We start from the raw sequence: 17,780 nt of genomic DNA, 5'->3' as shown, positions 1-17,780 counted from the left end.
AAAATTAGCCTGATGTAGTGGTGCACACCTGTGGTCGCAGCTACTGGGGAGGCTGAGGTAGGAGGATGGCTTAAGCCCAGGAGGCAGAGATTGCAGTGAGCTGAGACTGTCACTGCACTTCACCCTGGGTAACAGAGCCAGAGTCTGTCCCCTGGACCAGTGATACAGGCTCAGAGGCTCCTGAGGCTCCTAAAATACATGTTCTCCCAGTTGCTCGTTTTCATTTGTCATCACCGTAATCATTCTTGGGCCCCCCATCTGCTTTGAGCTAGGCCTGCCCTTGGCCTTGTTTGCCTCTCTCGGCGCTCCCCCATTCTCTCCCGTCACTGCCCTGTGCACACAGTGTGAGCCTCCAAAAGGTGCATGAGGCGAGGACAAAGACTTTGGGGTCTGCGGAGTGGGCAGCGCATTGGGTGGGTATCCGGCACCCAGACACCGGTGCCCCTGCTGCTTGGCTGGTACCGCGTGTGCGGCGACTTCTCACCAGGAGTGAGCGTTACTGAATTGCAACGAGGGAGCTGCAAAAAATACTTCCTACAAGTATTTCCTCTGCTTTCTCGGTGCATGTTCTAGTGCTCTATTTATTTAATTTGGCTTTTTCAAAAGCGTTTTCTAGTGTTACAGCTCTGTTAGAATTTGTCTAGCAGGCTTTCTGGTTTTTGCCAGAAAGCCCCCCACCCTCCAAAAAAAAAAAGCTTTTTCTGACTAAGGATCATGATTCTTTACTGTCCTCAGCCCCTTCCACACAGCCAAAAGCCCAAAGCATTTATTTTTTTTCCATTCTGAGGCTACCTTAGCTGCTAGTGGCCAGGTAGTGTTTATAGAAAATCTGATATCCCTTGGAGATAAATATTTTTAATTTTCATCTTTTAAAAAAAAGACATCTTTTAAGACCAAATCTGGCTCTGTTACCCAGGTGGTGTGATCTCAGCTCACTGCAACCCCTGCCTCCTGGGCTCAAGCACTCCTCTCACCTCAGCCACCTGAGAAGCTGGGACTACAGGCACATGCCACCAAACCTAGCTAATTTTTGTATTTTCTTGTTGTAGAGTCAGGGTTTTGCCATGTTGCCCAGTCTGGTCTTGAACTCATGAACTCGAACGGTCCACTAATCTCAGCCTTCCAAAGTAATGGGATTACAGGCATGAGCTACCACACTTAGCCAAGAGGACAGTTTCTGTATACTTACTCAAGGGCCATTAAAATAGGTTCAGGTTCATGTTTTACTAGATTTCAGCTCTTGACAGTGTCTAAAGCAAATGGGTAGTTTTTAATCCATGTACGTGTATGACGAAATTTCAAGTGACTAAAAATTTTTAATATGTGTATTTGGTTCTTAATGAATTTTTACTTATTTGAAGTAGAAAATTTTGTAAACATTTAAAAAGTGCTCTGTGCTGTTACACAGTGTATCCATTTCTTGGTGATTCCAGGCCGCCACTGTGGCAAGGAATGCCACCTGGCCTCCTGACTGCTATATATTTTTTCCTAGTAACATTATTTGCCTTTTTAATAATTTCCAAATAAATTCTTGGGTTTTCTTCGGTAGAAAATTTGGAGAGTACTAAAAGGTACAGAACAAAGAGTCCAACATTTCCTCCCATCCAGAGACTCAGGGGATATGTCCTCCAGGGAACCGTTGTGTATACGCTGCTGTGGTAGCCTTCTGCCATCACTCAGCTGAGAGTCCGTTCTCCACATTGCTACATGTGACTGCTTCACAGAGATGGTCTAGGCTGCCTTCCAGAGGAGCTGTGTCTTCCTCACAGTGAAGTGGCTGGCTGTCACCCTATAGCCTTGTATTGCCTCTGTTTACTGCAGTGAGAAGCCAGATAACCAGGTTGTACCAGCCCAGAGTCCAGGCCAGAGGTGGACTCCTGTGAAGAGGGGTCTCCCGTGTACATGGTCTCCATGGTCTTAGCCACCTGCTAGCGACTTATAGGGGAGTTGTTTCCTTCCTCCCTACCCCGAGTCTGTGGCCTGTGATTTGAGACACTCAGTGAAGTGTAGCTCCCCACTTAGAAAATCAGTTATAAAATTGGTGGTAGTGATTTCCATCCAAAGATTTTGTTAGTCCACTTACCAACAGGTAACGGCTTAAATCTTCTGACCATGTGCTCATAAAAGTAAAATACTATAATTATGGAAATAAATTGAACATGTTTAAGACTTTCTGGTATCAGGTTAGTGGAATTTCTCTTAATAACATTCTTACTGCACAAAGGGCACAGCTTCCTTGGGGTCCTACGGCAGAGCGCACCTGAATAACACTCCTTGTTTACGGGACTGTGGGGCTTCTCTGTGCTCAAGAGCCAGGAGCGCCTCCTCTCTTGAAGTGGAAGGGCCGCTCTGGTGGGTTTTGAGGGCTGCGGTACAGAACATGTAACCTATATAATGTGAATGGCTCATCTGAAAAAAGGAATTCATGAGAAAATCTTTAGTTTTGCATCTTTTCACAGATGTTCAAATACTTTATTTATTTATTTATTTTGCAGGAATTTGCTATAAGCAAAAATATCCAGTTGGGTGATGAGAAGGGCTTAAAATTCCCCTCCGTTTGGGACTGGTCACTCCAGTTTACAGCAAAGGACCGCACCCTTTTCCATAACCCTTTCTACATTGGAAAGAGCACACCTTGTGTACAGAATGGCTCCATGAAGTCTTCTAAACGGACAAAGGTAAATGACAGCTAACAAAACCTGATGTTGGCTCACATGTAACCAAACACATCTTTTTCAGAACAGAGAGCATTAAAAGTAAAGGTACTTCCAACAGTAACACTGCTAATGCTGGTTTCTGACGGGTCATTCCCTTTTTAACTGAAATGACTGTATCTCGACTTTCTTCTTGGTATCTGAGGCCCAGGAAGCCTCAGTACCTGAGCATGGGCAGACTGCAGCTCTGAGCCTGCCAGCCCCGTTTACTGAAACCCATCCAGTCTGCGGTTCTTGATACAATCAGCGAGGTCTGGGTTTTTTCCCCAACCCTAGTCTTAGAACTTATCCTTAAGCAAATTAGTGGCTAGCAGGAACTCTCATCTCTATCCCTATTCAGGCCGATGGTGCTAGCCTAGGCAGAGTCAACACCTAAAAAAAATTTTAAGGGGAGGAGGATTAGCATACGGACTGCAAAGAAGGGAGGAAAATGTTCTTTGAAGTGGAAATTCCATTAATTTTTCATAGTATTGAGTCTGTATTTGCCATTGTATCCTTACACTCTTTCTAAAAAGGGAAACCCCGGAACATAATGGTAAAATCTCTTCTGTATAGAAAAGCTACAGCTCCACACTAAGAGGAATGCCGTCTTCCTTAAAGAATGGAATCATCAGTGACCAAGAATTACTTCCAAGGAGAAATTCATTGATATTAAAACTAAAGCCAGATCCACCTCAGCAAACCAACAGCCAGAACAGTGATATGGAGCAGTATTTTAGAGAATGGTTTTCCAAGCCAGTTGACCTGCACGCTGTTATTCTGCCACGTGTCTCTGGAACACACTTAAAACTGTGGAAACTCTGCTACTTCCGCTGGGTTCCCGAGGCCCAGATCAGCCTAGGCGGCTCCATCACAGCCTTTCACAAGCTCTCCGTCCTGGCCGACGAAGTCGACGTGCTGAGCCGGATGCTGCGGCAGCAGCGCGGTGGCCCCCCAGAGGCCTGCCACGGGGAGCCGGGCCGCAGCAGGATGTACTTCAGAGCCAGTGGCCCCAGCGACACCTCAGGGACGCCAGAGTTTCTCTCCTCCTCATTTCCATTTTCTCCTGTCGGGAATCTATGCAGACGAAGCATTTTAGGAACGCCATTAAGCAAATTTTTAAGTGGGGCCAAAATATGGTTGTCTACTGAGACATTAGCAAATGAAGACTAAAACAGGATGTTTTCTGAACATTTTGAGGGAAGCTGTAAACTTTTTTCCTCCAAATTCAAATTGCTAATCTAGGCATTTGAAGCTCTAATAACTTTATATGTTAAAGTAATAGTTGGAATTTGCACTAATATTTAAAAACATGTTGAATCATGCTTTTTTCCACACTTGCTGGAAAACAGATAGATATTTTGTTTCTGTCATTGCAGGTCTGGCTCTTGTAACTGTGATCCAGCTGTTCATCTTTCTGTCTGCTACATTTTTGTCTCCATCCATTTTTCCTGCTGCCTCCTGAAGGCTGTCTGATAGTCACATTAGCAACCCCAGGCAGCAAACAGGAAAGATAAGAAATTTGCGTTCTGTATCATTTTCAGTTACATCTGATAAAACCTCCAGCAGGCTTTAGGAACTATTCATGTATTTTTCTGGTCACTTTCTGTCATCTCTAATTGAACTCACCTGATGAAGGTTCAGTGTTCTGTGGCCAGAATTTATTTTACATCACCTTCTTGGCGACCTTAGATCACTGTGTTTTGAAATCAAGAGTTTGCTTTTAACTTCATAGGGCTAACTTTAAAATGATATGCACTGTTAACTTTAAAGCATTTGCCATAGATAATTAAACTTAGAAGTGCCTTTGACATTAAGATACAAATATTACAGAAGAAACTATCATTTTACTTCTAAAAGTGGGGTGTGAAAATCCCACTGCATATCGGAAATAGGCTTTTTATATTAAGCTTCATAGCCAGGAGTCCCCGAGTCCTGTTCCTCTGAAAGCCACTGGGGAGTGGCCTGTGGGACGCTGATTCCTCTGAGAGGGTAGTGGTGTAGACAGGAGAGTGCCATCTATGCCAAAACCCACCCTCAAAAACAAGGCGTGCTGGGAGGCGTGCTGGGCGTGGCCGTCAGTATTTCTAACACGGTAAACTATTGCCAGCACTTCTCCTTGGAAGTAACTAATGAGGTCATGAGCTGGGCGCCTGCAGATATTCTCCTTCTCTCATAGCTCCTGATGCTTAGGAATAGAGAAATAAAAATGGATTCTGTCAGAACACTGCCATTTGGACAAATAGTGAGAGAAGTCCTCCCTAACCTCCCAACTTTTGACAGCAAAGTTGAGAATGAGCAGACAGTTGTTTGCTTGATCTGAAACTCTCTCATTTCCAAACTGTGTGACAGGAGCCTACCCACCACTGTAGAGGTCAAAGCTGAAGCTTACAGCAGTGAAACGGGGCACCATCTCCCCCATACTCCTTATTCCCTGCTTAAAACGTGGACGCTTTCAAATTTGACTGTTTGTTCGTTTCTTAAACTGCCATCCTAAGATCCGGAAAATTGTTACAGTAATAAGTGTCTAGTTAGCTTATTTCCTTTTCTAAAACAAGTCTTTCCAAGATCGCTGTATTTTATCTTTATATGTACTGAGTAGCTGTTTCTATTTGAATTATTTGCCTTTTAAAAATTGGTATTGTCTCTGGATATAATAGGACAGGAGTTCTTAGAAAATATCTTAAGAAATTTACTTTATGGGTAAACCCAAGGTTTTTGCCAACTTGTTGCCTAGAAAATAAGGGCTATTTTTAGTTGATACAGATAGAATTATTAAACATTTTTACAGTCCTTGATTGGAAACCAGACCCAGTCTCCTTATAACACCACAGTGTATCCTGCCATTGACAGTGTAATCGTAATTCTCTCTTTTTCATTTAGCTGCTTTTTTATTATCACTAAATGTTTGGATTGAGCATTTTTCCCCCTATAATTTTCTTCCCTCACATTTCTGTATTTAACTCCTGTAGTATTTTATTGTTGTTAATTTACAAGTTTAAAAGTATTAGGTACTATTAATAATAGTAGTTTAAAATAGAAAAATAATAATAGTTTAAAATAGAAAAATCCCTATTTTTATGATAATCAGATGTAGTGAGTTTTAATTTTGCTGGACAGTTGTTATATCATGATCATTGTGCCGCAGTTAATTGTGCATAATATGAAAGACAACTATGACAGCCTTCAGGCAGGCCAGGCTAAAGCCAGCTGCTCAGCACTTCTGCCGTCAGAGGGACACGTGACAGCAGTGGTGTGACTGCACAGAGCACACTAGAGAGAGCTCAGCACCCCTGCTGCCCACCGGCAGAGCCTGTGTCGGGGAACGCCCCGCAGAGGCTGACGCACTGGATGAAATTTCTGGTATTGAAAGTAAAGGTGTACAGTTTCTTGCTATCATTTTATGATGGAAACCAATTTTGAAATGAAAAATGTCTAACTTTATTTAAGGAAAGGATATTAATTTGTACTAACAGAGGGTGAAAGCTGTTCACATCCGTCAGCAAAATCTGCTTGCTGCAGTAGTAACCTCAAGTGGTTAAAACTTTATTTTCAGAGAAAATTAAAACCTTAGTGCCTAAAATTGATGACTTGAGTTCAAGTGGGATGAGCAGGAAGATGTGAGATCTTCTTGTTTAAAAGTAATGAATGTGAAGGAAATTTTGATTGCTTAATAAAATTTCCACAGCAACTGTTTGTCGTTGTCAGTATGAAATCATCTACAGGAACACGGTGATGGAAGATGTGAAGGTACCTTCTCCGTTCCATACTTCTGTGTCATCCATGGGACGTTTCCGCTTGCCCTCTAAAGCCAGGTAGTGATCAGTAACTTTTTTTTAACAGTAATTCAGAAGTGGCTCAAGTTAAAGCCATGTGGATATTGATGGACAGTGCCCTAACTGGTCCTTCCATTGAGTAAATATAAAAACTAGGAGTAGTATTCCCACAAGAAGGCCTCGACAGAACAAGTCAAGAGACTGGGATTACTGTCCCTGACTCCTGCATGGATAAATCACCTTTCTACCACACCCCTTGCCCAGCCTGAGACCCTCCCACAAATGAGCAGCCCTGCTTTGACTGTATTGTCAGCAGAGAAAAGATCCGGATCTAGTTATTAGGGACGGTCCCAAGGAGAAGGACAGTGAGGGACAGCTACCTCTGATAAAGACTTCACTTCTCATGATCCGGGCCTGATGAGTAGAACAAGCATTGAGATGTCTTAAATTAACACAGCTTCATGAGAATTTTTAACTAATTCCTCAAGAAACTGGAATTTCAACTGTTTCTGCCACCTTAGATAATCAAAGTTTAACAGCTAAATGTGTAGGGCAGTAAAGAAAAATGGAAGATTCTTGGTTTCCCATATTATTAATTACTTGAAGGAAACATTGGTTATGCTACTTTTTCACAAAAAACCTAAAAATATGAATCATGACTTGTTTTTCAGTTTTCCAGCTTTTTGCATGTCTAATCATATAAATGCATCCAGCTCCAAAAATGGTCAACAAGGTGCTTCCCTTTTAAAAAGTTCATCACCGGCTGGTGTGGTGGCTCAAGCCTGTAATCCCAGTATTTTGGGAGGCCAAGGTGGGTGGATCACTTGAGGTCAGAAGCTCAAGATCAGCCTGGCCAACAAGGCAAAACCCCATCTCTACTAAAAACACAAAAATTAGCCGGGTGTGGTGGCGCACGCCTGTAGTCCCAGCTACTGGGGAGGCTGAGGCAGGAGAATTGCTTGAACCCGGGAGGCAGAGGTTGCAGTGAGCCAAGATCACACCACTGCTCTCCAGCCTGGGCAACAAAGTAAGACTCTTGTCTCGGGGGTTTTGGGGGGGGAGCTCATTACTTACTGTGTGTGGAATCACTGAGTGTATTCAAGCAAACACTATTTTGTGATATACTGACACTGTACCATGATAAGTCAAACTATCAGGTTTACGACGGACAGTAACAAAATTAATTAAAACATGATGCTTTACATGAAAATCTTCCATCCGTGTATGACCGCATATCCCCAATTCCATAGCTTTTAGCTAAGGCTTTGGCTCTTTGCTCCAACTGCAACCACGTGGCAGACTTCAACTTCCGCCCCCAGCTTCTGCAGTTCATCCAGCCAGATCATCTGCTTATGTGAAAGGCGATCACTGGGGCCTTTAACTTCCACCAGCTGTAAGAGAAATTTTTAAGTTATTAGTATCTTACTGAAACTGAAAAGCCATCCAAAGAAGTTACTGTAGTTGTCACTGACAACTACAGTAAATGGGTCTTCTGCTTTCTCACTGTATTTGTAAGTGTCACACAAATACACAAATGGTCCTTCACTTAGACTGGTTCACCTTAGGATTGTTTGACTTCAAAATGGTGCAAAAGTGATACGTACTCAATAGAAACCATGCTGAGTTTTGATCTTTTCCCAGTATGATACTCGATGCTGGGCAGCAGCAGTGAGTCCCAGCTCCTGGTCAGCCACACGATCCTGAGGGTAACCAGTACTCTACGGTGTTCAGAGGACTAGATGATTCTGCCCAGGCTGATGCATGCATTCTGAGCACATTGAAGGTAAGCTAAGCTACACTACGAGGTTTTGGTGGGGTTAAGTACGTTACACGCATTTTCAACTAAAGATTTTCAGTTGATGTGTAGGATTTATCAGGGCATATCTCCATCACAAGTTGAGGACTGTCTGTATGTAGCTAAGAAATTTATTCAGAAATGTTTCTATTCTGTAGAAACTACACAGTTCTTCACAGAAGATCAGTAAGTGCATTGTTAGTATAGCAAATGAAAAATTGTTTTAAGGAATGCACTGGGTTTTACCTCCCTACTTAAAGCCTTCCAGTTTTCTGTTACATTTTCAATTAGATCTAAACTTCTTGCCATGACCAGTCTCTTCCCTACCCAAGACCCTCACTTGCACTTGCACTTGCTGTTCCCACTGCCTGGGACATTTCTCCCTGTTCTTGGCATGCCTGACTTCTTACCTTTAAATGCTCAGCTTAAACTCATCTTGTGGTCACAGCTCTAAGTAGATCCTCCCTATGCATTTCTTTCATGGCATTCATAACATAAAAATATGTACATGTCATCTTCATAGTGGCAGGAATTGTGTTCACTACACACCACTAGAAGACACAATAAAAACTATCCTAAGGTACAGAAAAAACGTATTTTAAATACAGCATTCAGCAGCCTAACAGACATTTAATTAGAGTCCCCAAAGGAACGAGAGAAAAAAAATACTTAAGGAAAAAAATGGCAAAAATTTTTCCAGATTTGGAGAAAACTGTAAACCCAAGGATTCAAGAAAATCAACTAATCCCAGCCCCCAAATGTAACAGTACCCTAGGAAATATTGTACCTGTATAATCAGCAATAGAGGAGATAGAGTCAAAGCAGCAAGAATTTATTTTTAATTTTATTTTTCTAAACATCTTTAGGTCTACCGTATGGTTTTTTTTTTTTTTTTTTTAATTGTACTTTAAGTTCTGCAGTACATCTGCAGATCTTGCAGGGTTGTTGCATAGATACACACATGCCATGGTGGTTTGCTGTCTCCATCCCCCCATCACCTACAACAGGCATTTCTTGCAGTGTTATCCCTCCCCACCTGCCGCTGGCCCTCCCCCAGCCCCCAACCCCTACCAACATGCCACAGTGTGTGATGTTCCCCTCCCTGTGTCCATGTGTTCTCACTGTTCAACACCTGCCTATGAGTGAGAATATGAGGTGTTTGGTTTTCTGTTCTTTTGTTCTTGATTTGGCTCTCTTTTAGTCTGTTGTTAATGTATACAAATGCTTGTGATTTCTGCACGTTGATTTTGTATACTGAGACTTTGCTGAAGTTGCTTATCAGTTTCAGGAGATTTTGGGCTGAGATGATGGGGTCTTCTAGATACACAATCCTGTCATCTGCAAATAGAGACAATTGTATTTCCTCCTTTCCTAGTTGAATACCCTTTGTTTTCCTTGCCTGATTGCTCTGGCTAGAAGTTCCAGTACTATATTGAATAGGACTGGTGAGAGAGGGCATCCTTGTCTAGTGCCAGATTTCAAAGGGAATGCTTCCAGTTTTTGCCCGTTCAGCATGATATTGGCTGTGGGTTTCTTGTAAATAGCTTTTATTATTTTGAGATACATTCCATCAGTATCTAGTTTGAGACTTTTTAGCATAAAGGGCTGTTGAATTTTGTCGAAGGCCTTCTCTGCATGTATTGAGATAATCATGTGGTTTTTGTCTTTGGTTCTGTTTATGTGGTGAATTATGTTTATAGACTTGAGTATGTTGAACCTGCCTTGTATCCCCCAGAGGAAGCCTACTTGATGATCATGGTAGATAAACTTTTTGATGTGCTGTTGCAATTGGTTTGCCAGTATTTTATTGAAGATTTCTGCAGCTATGTTCATCATGGATACTGGCCTGAAGTTTTCTTTTTTTGTTGAGTCTTGCCTGGGTTTGGGTATCAGGATGATGTTGGTCTCATAAAATGATTTGGGAAGGATTCCCTCTTTTTGGATTGTTTGGAATAGTTTCAGAAGGAGTGGTACCAGCTTCTCTTTGTATGTCTGGTAGAATTCAGCTGTGAACCCATCTGGACCTGGGCTTTTTTTGGTTGGTAGGCTATTAATTGCTGCCTCAACTTCAGTTCTTGTTATTGGTCTATTCAGGGTTTCAACTTCTTCCTGGTTTAGGCTTGGGTGGAGGCAAGTATCCAGGAATTTATCCATTTCTTCCAGGTGTCCTGGTTTATGTGCACAGAGTTGTCTGTAGTAATCTCTGATGGCAGTTTATATTTTTGTGGAATCGGTAGTGATATCCCCTTTATCATTTTTTATTGTATCTATTTGATTCTTTTTTATTAATCTGGCTAGCAGTCTGTTTTGTTGATCTTTTCAAAAAACCAGTTCCTGGATTTGTTGATTTTCTTGTAGGGTTTTTTGTGTCTCACCTCCTTTCGTTCTGCCTTGATTGTAGTTATTTCTTGTCTTCTGCTAGCTTTTGACTTTTTTGTATCTTGCTCTTCTAGCTCTTTCAATTTTTATTATAGGGTGTCGATGTTAGATCTTTCCTTGCTTCTCTAGGGCATTTGGTGCTATAAATTTCCCTCTAGACACTGCTTCAAATGTGTCCCAGAGATTGTGGTACATTAAGTCTTCATTCTCAATGGTTTCAAAGAACATCTTTATTTCTGCCTTCATTTCACTGTTTATCCAGTCATCATTCAGGAGCCAGTTGTTCAGTTTCCACTTAGTTGTACGGTTCCGAGTTAGTTTCTTAATCCGGAGTTCTAATTTGATTGCACTGTGGTCTGAGAGACTGGTTGTTATGATTTCTGTTCTTTTGCATTTGCTGAGGAGCGATTTACTGCCAATTATGTGGTCAGTTTTAGAGTTAAGTGCGATGTGCTGCTGAGAAGAATTATATTCTGTGGATCTGGGGTGGAGAGTTCTGTAGATGTTTGTTAGATCCGCTTGATCTACGTCTGCATTCAAGTCCTGGATATCCTTGTTGATTTTCTGTCTCGTTGATCTGTCTAATATTGACAGTGGAGTGTTAAAATCGCCCACTATTACTGTGTGGGAGTCTAAGTCTCTTTGTAGGTCGTTAAGAACTTGCCTTATGTATCTGGGTGCTCCTGTATTGGGTGCATATATATTTAGGATCGTTAGCTCTTCTTGTTGCACTGATCCTTTTACCATTATGTAATACCCGTCTTTGTCTTTTTGTTCTTTGTTGGTTTAAAGTCCGTTTTATCAGAGACTAGGATTGCAACTCCTGCTTTTTTTTTGCTCTCCATTTGAGCAGCCAGAATTTAACTCCAGAGGAAAAAAGATTTTTTCATTAGAAACCATGCTAGTTAGACTGTAGTAGACTAATATTTTTAAAGTACTGAAAAATACCTGTCAATACAGTATTCTTTGCCCAGAGAAAATATCTTTCCAAAACAAAGGTGAAATAAAGACTAAGACATACAAAACCTAAATACAGTCATTCCTCAGTATCCGTGGAGGACTGGTTTAAAGAACCCCTCTGAATCCGAAATCCACAGATGCTCAAGTCCCTGAGATAAAATGGCAGAGCATTTTCATATTCTGTGCCCATCTTTTCATATATTTTATATCATCTCTAGATTACTTATAATACCTAATACAATATAAATGCTATGAAAATAGCTGTTATGCTGTATTTTTATTTGATTTGTTTATTGCTGTAGTTTTTATTGTTTTTCTTTTTTCCAATTATTTTCAATCCATGGTTGGTTCTATCTACACAAGCAGAAACCACAGAAACAGAGGGCTAACTAGTATAATTTGTTACCAGCAGAACTTCACTTCAAGAAATGTTAAAGGGAATTTTTTTTTTTTTGAGACAAGGTCTCTCTCTGTTGCCCAGGCTTGTGTACAGTGGTATGATCTCAGCTCACTGCAGCCTTGACCTCCCAGCCTCAAGCAATTCTCCCACTTCAGCCTCCCAAGTAGCTGGGACTACAATGCACACCACCACACCTGGCTAATTTCTTTATTGTTTTGTAGAGATACGGTTTCACTGTGTTGCCCAAGCATCTACCCACCTCAGCCTGAAAGTGCTGGGATTACAAGTATGAAAGGAAATGCTGCAAGCAGGAGAGTAAGATCACACAGAAATCTGGATCTTTACAAAAAAGCACTGGAAATGCTATCTACATGAGTAAATATAGGCTCTTATTATAATCAACTGTAGAAAGCAAAAATAATATGTTATAGAATGTCTAACATACAGAAGTAAAACATACGGAAACACCACAAAGGCTAGGAGGGAAGGTATTATTGAAAGGTTCTTTTTACTCTACATTAAAGTGTGTATCACTTGAAGGTGGGTAAGTTTAAGATATATACTGTACATACTAATGCAACCACTTAAACACAATGAACAGTTACAGTTAACAAGCCAACAAAGCTATAAAATGCAATATTTAAAAATAAGGCAGGCCCAGGCACTGTGGCTCACACCTGCAACCCCAACACTTAAAGAGACCATGGCAGGTGGACTGCTTGAGCCCAGGAATTAGAGATCAGCCTGGACAACATGGTGGAATCCCATCTCTAAAAAATACAAAACTACAAAAATTAGCCAGGTATGGTGGCAGGCACCTGTGGTCCCAGCTACTCAAGGAAAAGACAAGGAACAAAAGAGTTCTGAGACAAAGAGAAGACAGTTTCAGGATTTAAAGCTAAGGATATCAATAATCACATTAAATGTTCTAAACACCCCACTAAAAGACAGAAGTTAAGTTGGATTCAAAAGTAAGACCCAACTCTATGATGCCTGTAAGAAATCCACGTTAAAAATAAAGTAAGTAAAAGAACAGAAAAATGTATCACGTTAACACTAAACAAAAGGAGGCTGAAGTGGCTACATGATAACAGTATCGGGCAAAGTTGATTTCAGAGGAAAGATCGTCAGGAATAAACGGGGTGGGGGTCACTGCATGATGACAAAAGGGTGGCCTCATCAAGAGGACATGCCAGTCCTAAAAGTTAATGCATCTTATAATAGACCTTCAAATTACACGAATAAAATATCGATAGAAATGCAAGAAGAAATACACAAATCGGCCAGACGCAGTATGCTCCCAGCACTTTGGAAGGCCAAGGTGGAGCCCAGGAGTTTGAGACCAGCCTGGGCAACATGGTGGACCCCATCTCTATAAAAAATTTTTTTTAAAATTAGCTGGGCATGATAGGGCATGCCTGTAGTTCTGGCTACTCAAGACGCTGAGGCAGAAGAATTGCTTGAGCCTTGGAGGTCAAGGCTGCAGTGATCCAAGATCACACCACCACTACACTCCAGCCTAGGTGACATGAGACTCTGTCTGAAAAAATAGAAAAAAAGAAATAAACAAATCCAGAGTTATAATCAGAGATGTCAATATTCTTCTCAATAATTTACAGAACAAGTAAATAAGATACCTGTAAGGACAGACAACTTAAACTAACACTATCATCAACCAACTTGACCTAACTGACATTTAAAAATACTGCCCACAACAAATGCTCAACACACATTCTTTTCAAGTACCAACAGAATATTCACCAGGGAAAACCATATTCTAGACCAGACGTCCCCAAACTGCGGCCCCCTGAGGCCATTTATCCGGCCCCCCGCCACACCTCGGGAAGGGGCACCTCTTTCATTGGTGGTCAGTGAGAGGAGCACAGTATGTGGTGGCCCTCCAGCGGTCTGAGGGACAGTGAACTGGCCCCCTGTGTAAAAAGCTTGGGGACGCCTGTTCTAGACCATAAAACAAGTCTCAATAAATTTAATAGGATTCAAGTCACACAAAATACGTCCTCTGACTACAACAGAGTTAAATTACCAATCAATAGCAGAAAGATACCTGCAAATCTCTTAAGCATTTGGAAATGTAAACGACTGACTTCTAAATAAGCTGAGGATCAAAGAAGAGTCCAAAGGGAAATCAGAAGGGGTGAACTGAATGAAAATGAAAACAACATACTAAATTTGTGAGGGTCAGCTAAAGCAGCACTGAGAGGGAAATCTGGAGCACTAGCAAACTCTATTAGAGAAGGTCTCAAAGCAATACCATAGCTTCCACCTTAAGAAACTAGGGGGAAAAAGAACAAATGAAACCAAAAGCTGATTCTTTAAGAAAATCAGAAAAATTATTAAACCTCCTGCCAGACTCATCAAGAAAAGAGAAAAGACACAAATTACCAGTATCAGGAATAAAAGCATGATAAAGACAAAGACTCTACAGATAATCAAAATGCATTAAGAAACAAATACAGCGCTGGGCGGGGTGGCTCACCCCTGCAATCCCAGCACTTTGGGAGGCTGAGGCAGGTAGATCACTTAAAGCCAGGAGTTCAAGACCAGCCTGGCCAACATGGCAAAACATCATCTCTACTAAAACACACACAAAATTACCCAGGCATGGTGGTGCACGGCTGTAATCCCGGCTACTAGGGAGGCTGAGGCACAAGAATCACTTGAACCCAGGAGGCAGAGGTTGCACAAGAATCACTTGAACCCAGGAGGCGGAGGTTGCAGTGAGGCTACTGCACTCCAGTCTGGGTGACAGAGTGAGACTCTGTCTCAAAAAAAAGAGAAACAAATATAAAGAACTTTAAGCCAATATTTAAATGGACAAATTCCTTGAAAGACAGAAACTACCAAAGCTCAATCAAGAAGAAATATAATATGAAAAGCATTATGTTGTTTAAAAAGAAATTTAATTTTTAATTTTTAATTTTCCTCCCCTAAAAATCTCCAGCCCCACACTGCTTCACTGGGGAATTCTATCAAATGTTTAGGGAATAATACTTATTCCACACAAACTATTCCATCCCATTCTGAGGCTGGTATGACTCTGAAACCAAAATCCAACAAAGAGATTACAAGAAAAGAAAATTACAGATCAATATCCTTCATGAACATATATGCAGAAATTCTTAATATTTTACAAAATCAACTTCCAACATTATATAAAAAGAATAATACATCATGACCAAATGAGGTTTACCAGAGAAATGCTAGGTAGGTTTAAGATTCAAAAATCAGTATGAATCACATGATTAATAAGCATACTCAAGAGAAAAATCACATAATGTCACTAGATTTTTTAAAGAAGTATTTGACAAAATCCCACATCAATACCTGATAAAAACTCCCAGAAAACCTGGCTGTACAGGGAAGCTCCTTAAGAAAAGATATCTGCAAAACATCTGCATCTAACATGATACTCAATAATGGAAAACCACGCGCCCGCCCCCGCCACCACCAAGATGGGGAACAACGCGCAGGGGTCCAGTCTCACCACTTACAGCCTGGGCTTTCCTGGAGGTTCCAGCCATTGCAGTCAGGCCAGAAAAAAGGAAAGAAAGAAACTATGACCGGTAAGGAAGAAGTAAGATTGTCTAAGCAGACAATCTGATTATCAACGTAGAAAATCCAAGGAAATATACAAAAACTCCAAGAACGAGTAAGTAAGTGTACCAAGTTTGCAGAATGTAAGATCAATATACAGAGCAGCAAACAACTGGAAATTAGAACTTTTAAAAACGATACTGTTTAGCATAAAAAAATACAAAGTATTTAGGGATCAATCTGACAAAAAATATGCAAGACCTCTACACTGAAAACTAAAAACATTGCCAAAATAAGGAAAATCTAAGTAAATGGAGATATACACTATGTTCGATTATCGAAACACTTAATACTGTTAAGATACCAATTCTCTGATTGGTCTGCAGATTCAAAGGAACAATTAAAATCTCAGCTGGCTTTTTTTTTTTTTCTTGAAAATTTAAAATTTGATTTTATAATTCAAATAAAAATGCAAAAGAGCCAAAACAACTATGAAAAACAAGTCATTAGAGGACTTACACTACCTGACTCTGAGACTTACGTAAAGCTACAATAACCAAGAAATACAGACAAACAGATAATGAAACAATCTCCAGAAACAGCCCCACGTATGCATGGTTCACTGATTTTTGACAAGGATACAGAGGCAATTCAGTGGAGGAAGCATGGTCTTCTCAACACATGGAGCAGAACAGGTGGATATCCACATGTCACAAATGAATTCCAGTCTATGCCTCACACTGTGTATACAAACAGCGTCTCACATGATCATAAAACTAAATGTGAAACCTAAAACTGTAACAAAGGAGACACTCTGTGACCTTGGATTAGGCAAGTAGTTCTAACATGTGACACCAAAAGCATGATCCACTAGAGAAACTGGATTTTGCCAAACTTTAAAACCTCTGCTCTTCAAAAGACACTATTAAGAAAATGAAAAGACAAGCCACAGACAGGATGAAATGTAACTAATAAAGGACTTCTATTCAGAGTATATAATTTTGTTATCTCAAAACTCAATAATGAGAAAAATCACCAGTGATGGGTGGCAAGTCTGGGCTAGAGGACAGCATTCAAGGAAGTGTTCACTCTCAGGAAGCTTTTTTTTTTTTTTTTTTTTTTTTTTGAGACAGAGTTTCACTCTTGTTACCCAGGCTGGAGTGCAATGGCGCGATCTCGGCTCACCGCAACCTCCGCCTCCTGGGTTCAGGCGATTCTCCTGCCTCAGCCTCCTGCGTAGCTAGGATTACAGGCACGCGCCACCATGCCCAGCTAAATTTTTTTGTATTTTTAGTAGAGACGGGGTTTCACCATGTTGACCAGGATAGTCTCGATCTCTTGACCTCGTGATCCACCCGCCTCGGCCTCCCAAAGTGCTGGGATTACAGCTTTGAGCCACCGCGCCCGGCCATCAGTGAGCTTTTTAAAAACATTTTTGTGGGTACATAGTAGGTGTATATATTTATGGGGTACATGAGATGTTTTGACACAGGCATGCAATGTGAACTAAGCACATGAAGGAGAATGGGATATCCATCCCCTCAAGCATTTATCCTTTGAGTTACAAACAATTCATTTTACTCTTTAAGTCATTTTAAAATGTACAATTATCAGTAAGCTTTTAAAATAGCTCCTGGTGTCCACATCCTGTGTGACCCCCTCCCTCTGAGTGTCGGCTGGACTACAGACTTGTTTGTAACCCACAGAATACAACCACAGAATACAGCAGGAGTGCTCGAATGTCACTTCCACATCAAGTCATAAGAGATGGAGCCCTGTCTTGCTCACCCTGGGGCTTCTCTCGCCCACCTGCTCTGATGAGGCCAGTCTCAGGGGAGAGACCCACAGGAACCCAGGCCTTCAACCCAAAAGCTCTCAAGGAATACAGTCTTGCCAACAACCACTCAAAAGATGCCTATTTGCGGGCTCCGATTCAGCTGCTAATAAGGTTACCAACAGACTTTCCATTCTGGTTCAACTGACCTTACAGCGATGGCTCGGGGTGTTCCACACCACCAGGTCAGGGAGGCCCCCGCGGCAGTGTCGAAAATCAGCAGCCAGGCGCCTGCACACACCACTGAGCACAGGGCCCCCAAGGCAGGAGACGAGATCCTGAACACAAAACATGGGACAGTTAGTCCCTTCCCTTGTGATAGAGAACGGAAATAGGCTCCAGGGGTCACAAGGCAGAGAAAACTGTAATTGAGTGCACATGGACCCCC

The 17,780-nt window shown here is 41.4% G+C and overlaps 2 protein-coding genes, 1 long non-coding RNA gene and 1 other non-coding gene across 8 annotated transcripts in view; 3 read left to right on the top strand and 1 right to left on the bottom strand.

The window, feature by feature from the left end:
* MTMR10 (myotubularin related protein 10) overlaps nucleotides 1-3,866 on the top strand; it is a 50,060-nt gene extending 46,194 nt beyond the window's left edge. The window contains exons 15-16 of the mRNA XM_003940552.4: nucleotides 2,496-2,678; nucleotides 3,270-3,866. Coding sequence (XP_003940601.2) covers nucleotides 2,496-2,678; nucleotides 3,270-3,866 — 780 coding nt within the window. The remainder of the gene's footprint in view (nucleotides 1-2,495; nucleotides 2,679-3,269) is intronic.
* On the top strand, nucleotides 614-675 carry LOC120368125 (U7 small nuclear RNA). The gene has a single exon (XR_005582333.1). It is a non-coding gene; the product is annotated as a U7 small nuclear RNA (small nuclear RNA).
* The window catches only part of FAN1 (FANCD2 and FANCI associated nuclease 1), a 44,885-nt gene continuing 30,785 nt past the window's right edge, over nucleotides 3,681-17,780 (bottom strand). For 2 of the 5 annotated variants that reach the window (XM_010351262.3, XM_010351261.3), the window contains exons 13-14: nucleotides 17,542-17,670; nucleotides 7,614-7,860 (exon numbers count right to left, since the gene is read on the bottom strand). In XM_010351262.3, the coding sequence (XP_010349564.1) occupies nucleotides 7,723-7,860; nucleotides 17,542-17,670 (267 nt within the window). In that variant the 3' untranslated portion in view covers nucleotides 7,614-7,722. Of the gene's footprint in view, nucleotides 3,771-6,413; nucleotides 6,499-7,613; nucleotides 7,861-8,549; nucleotides 8,816-17,541; nucleotides 17,671-17,780 lie in introns of those variants that run through there. The other 3 variants (XR_746514.3, XR_012517864.1, XM_074400125.1) reach the window with 3 other exon arrangements.
* Nucleotides 6,424-16,047, top strand: LOC141584672 (uncharacterized). Its single transcript, XR_012517865.1, has 2 exons — nucleotides 6,424-6,508; nucleotides 8,111-16,047. It is a non-coding gene; the product is annotated as an uncharacterized LOC141584672 (long non-coding RNA).

The sequence above is a fragment of the Saimiri boliviensis genome, chromosome 5 (assembly GCF_048565385.1).
Source record: "Saimiri boliviensis isolate mSaiBol1 chromosome 5, mSaiBol1.pri, whole genome shotgun sequence".
NCBI lineage: Eukaryota > Metazoa > Chordata > Mammalia > Primates > Cebidae > Saimiri > Saimiri boliviensis.
This window is presented reverse-complemented; position numbering and strand designations above follow the sequence as displayed.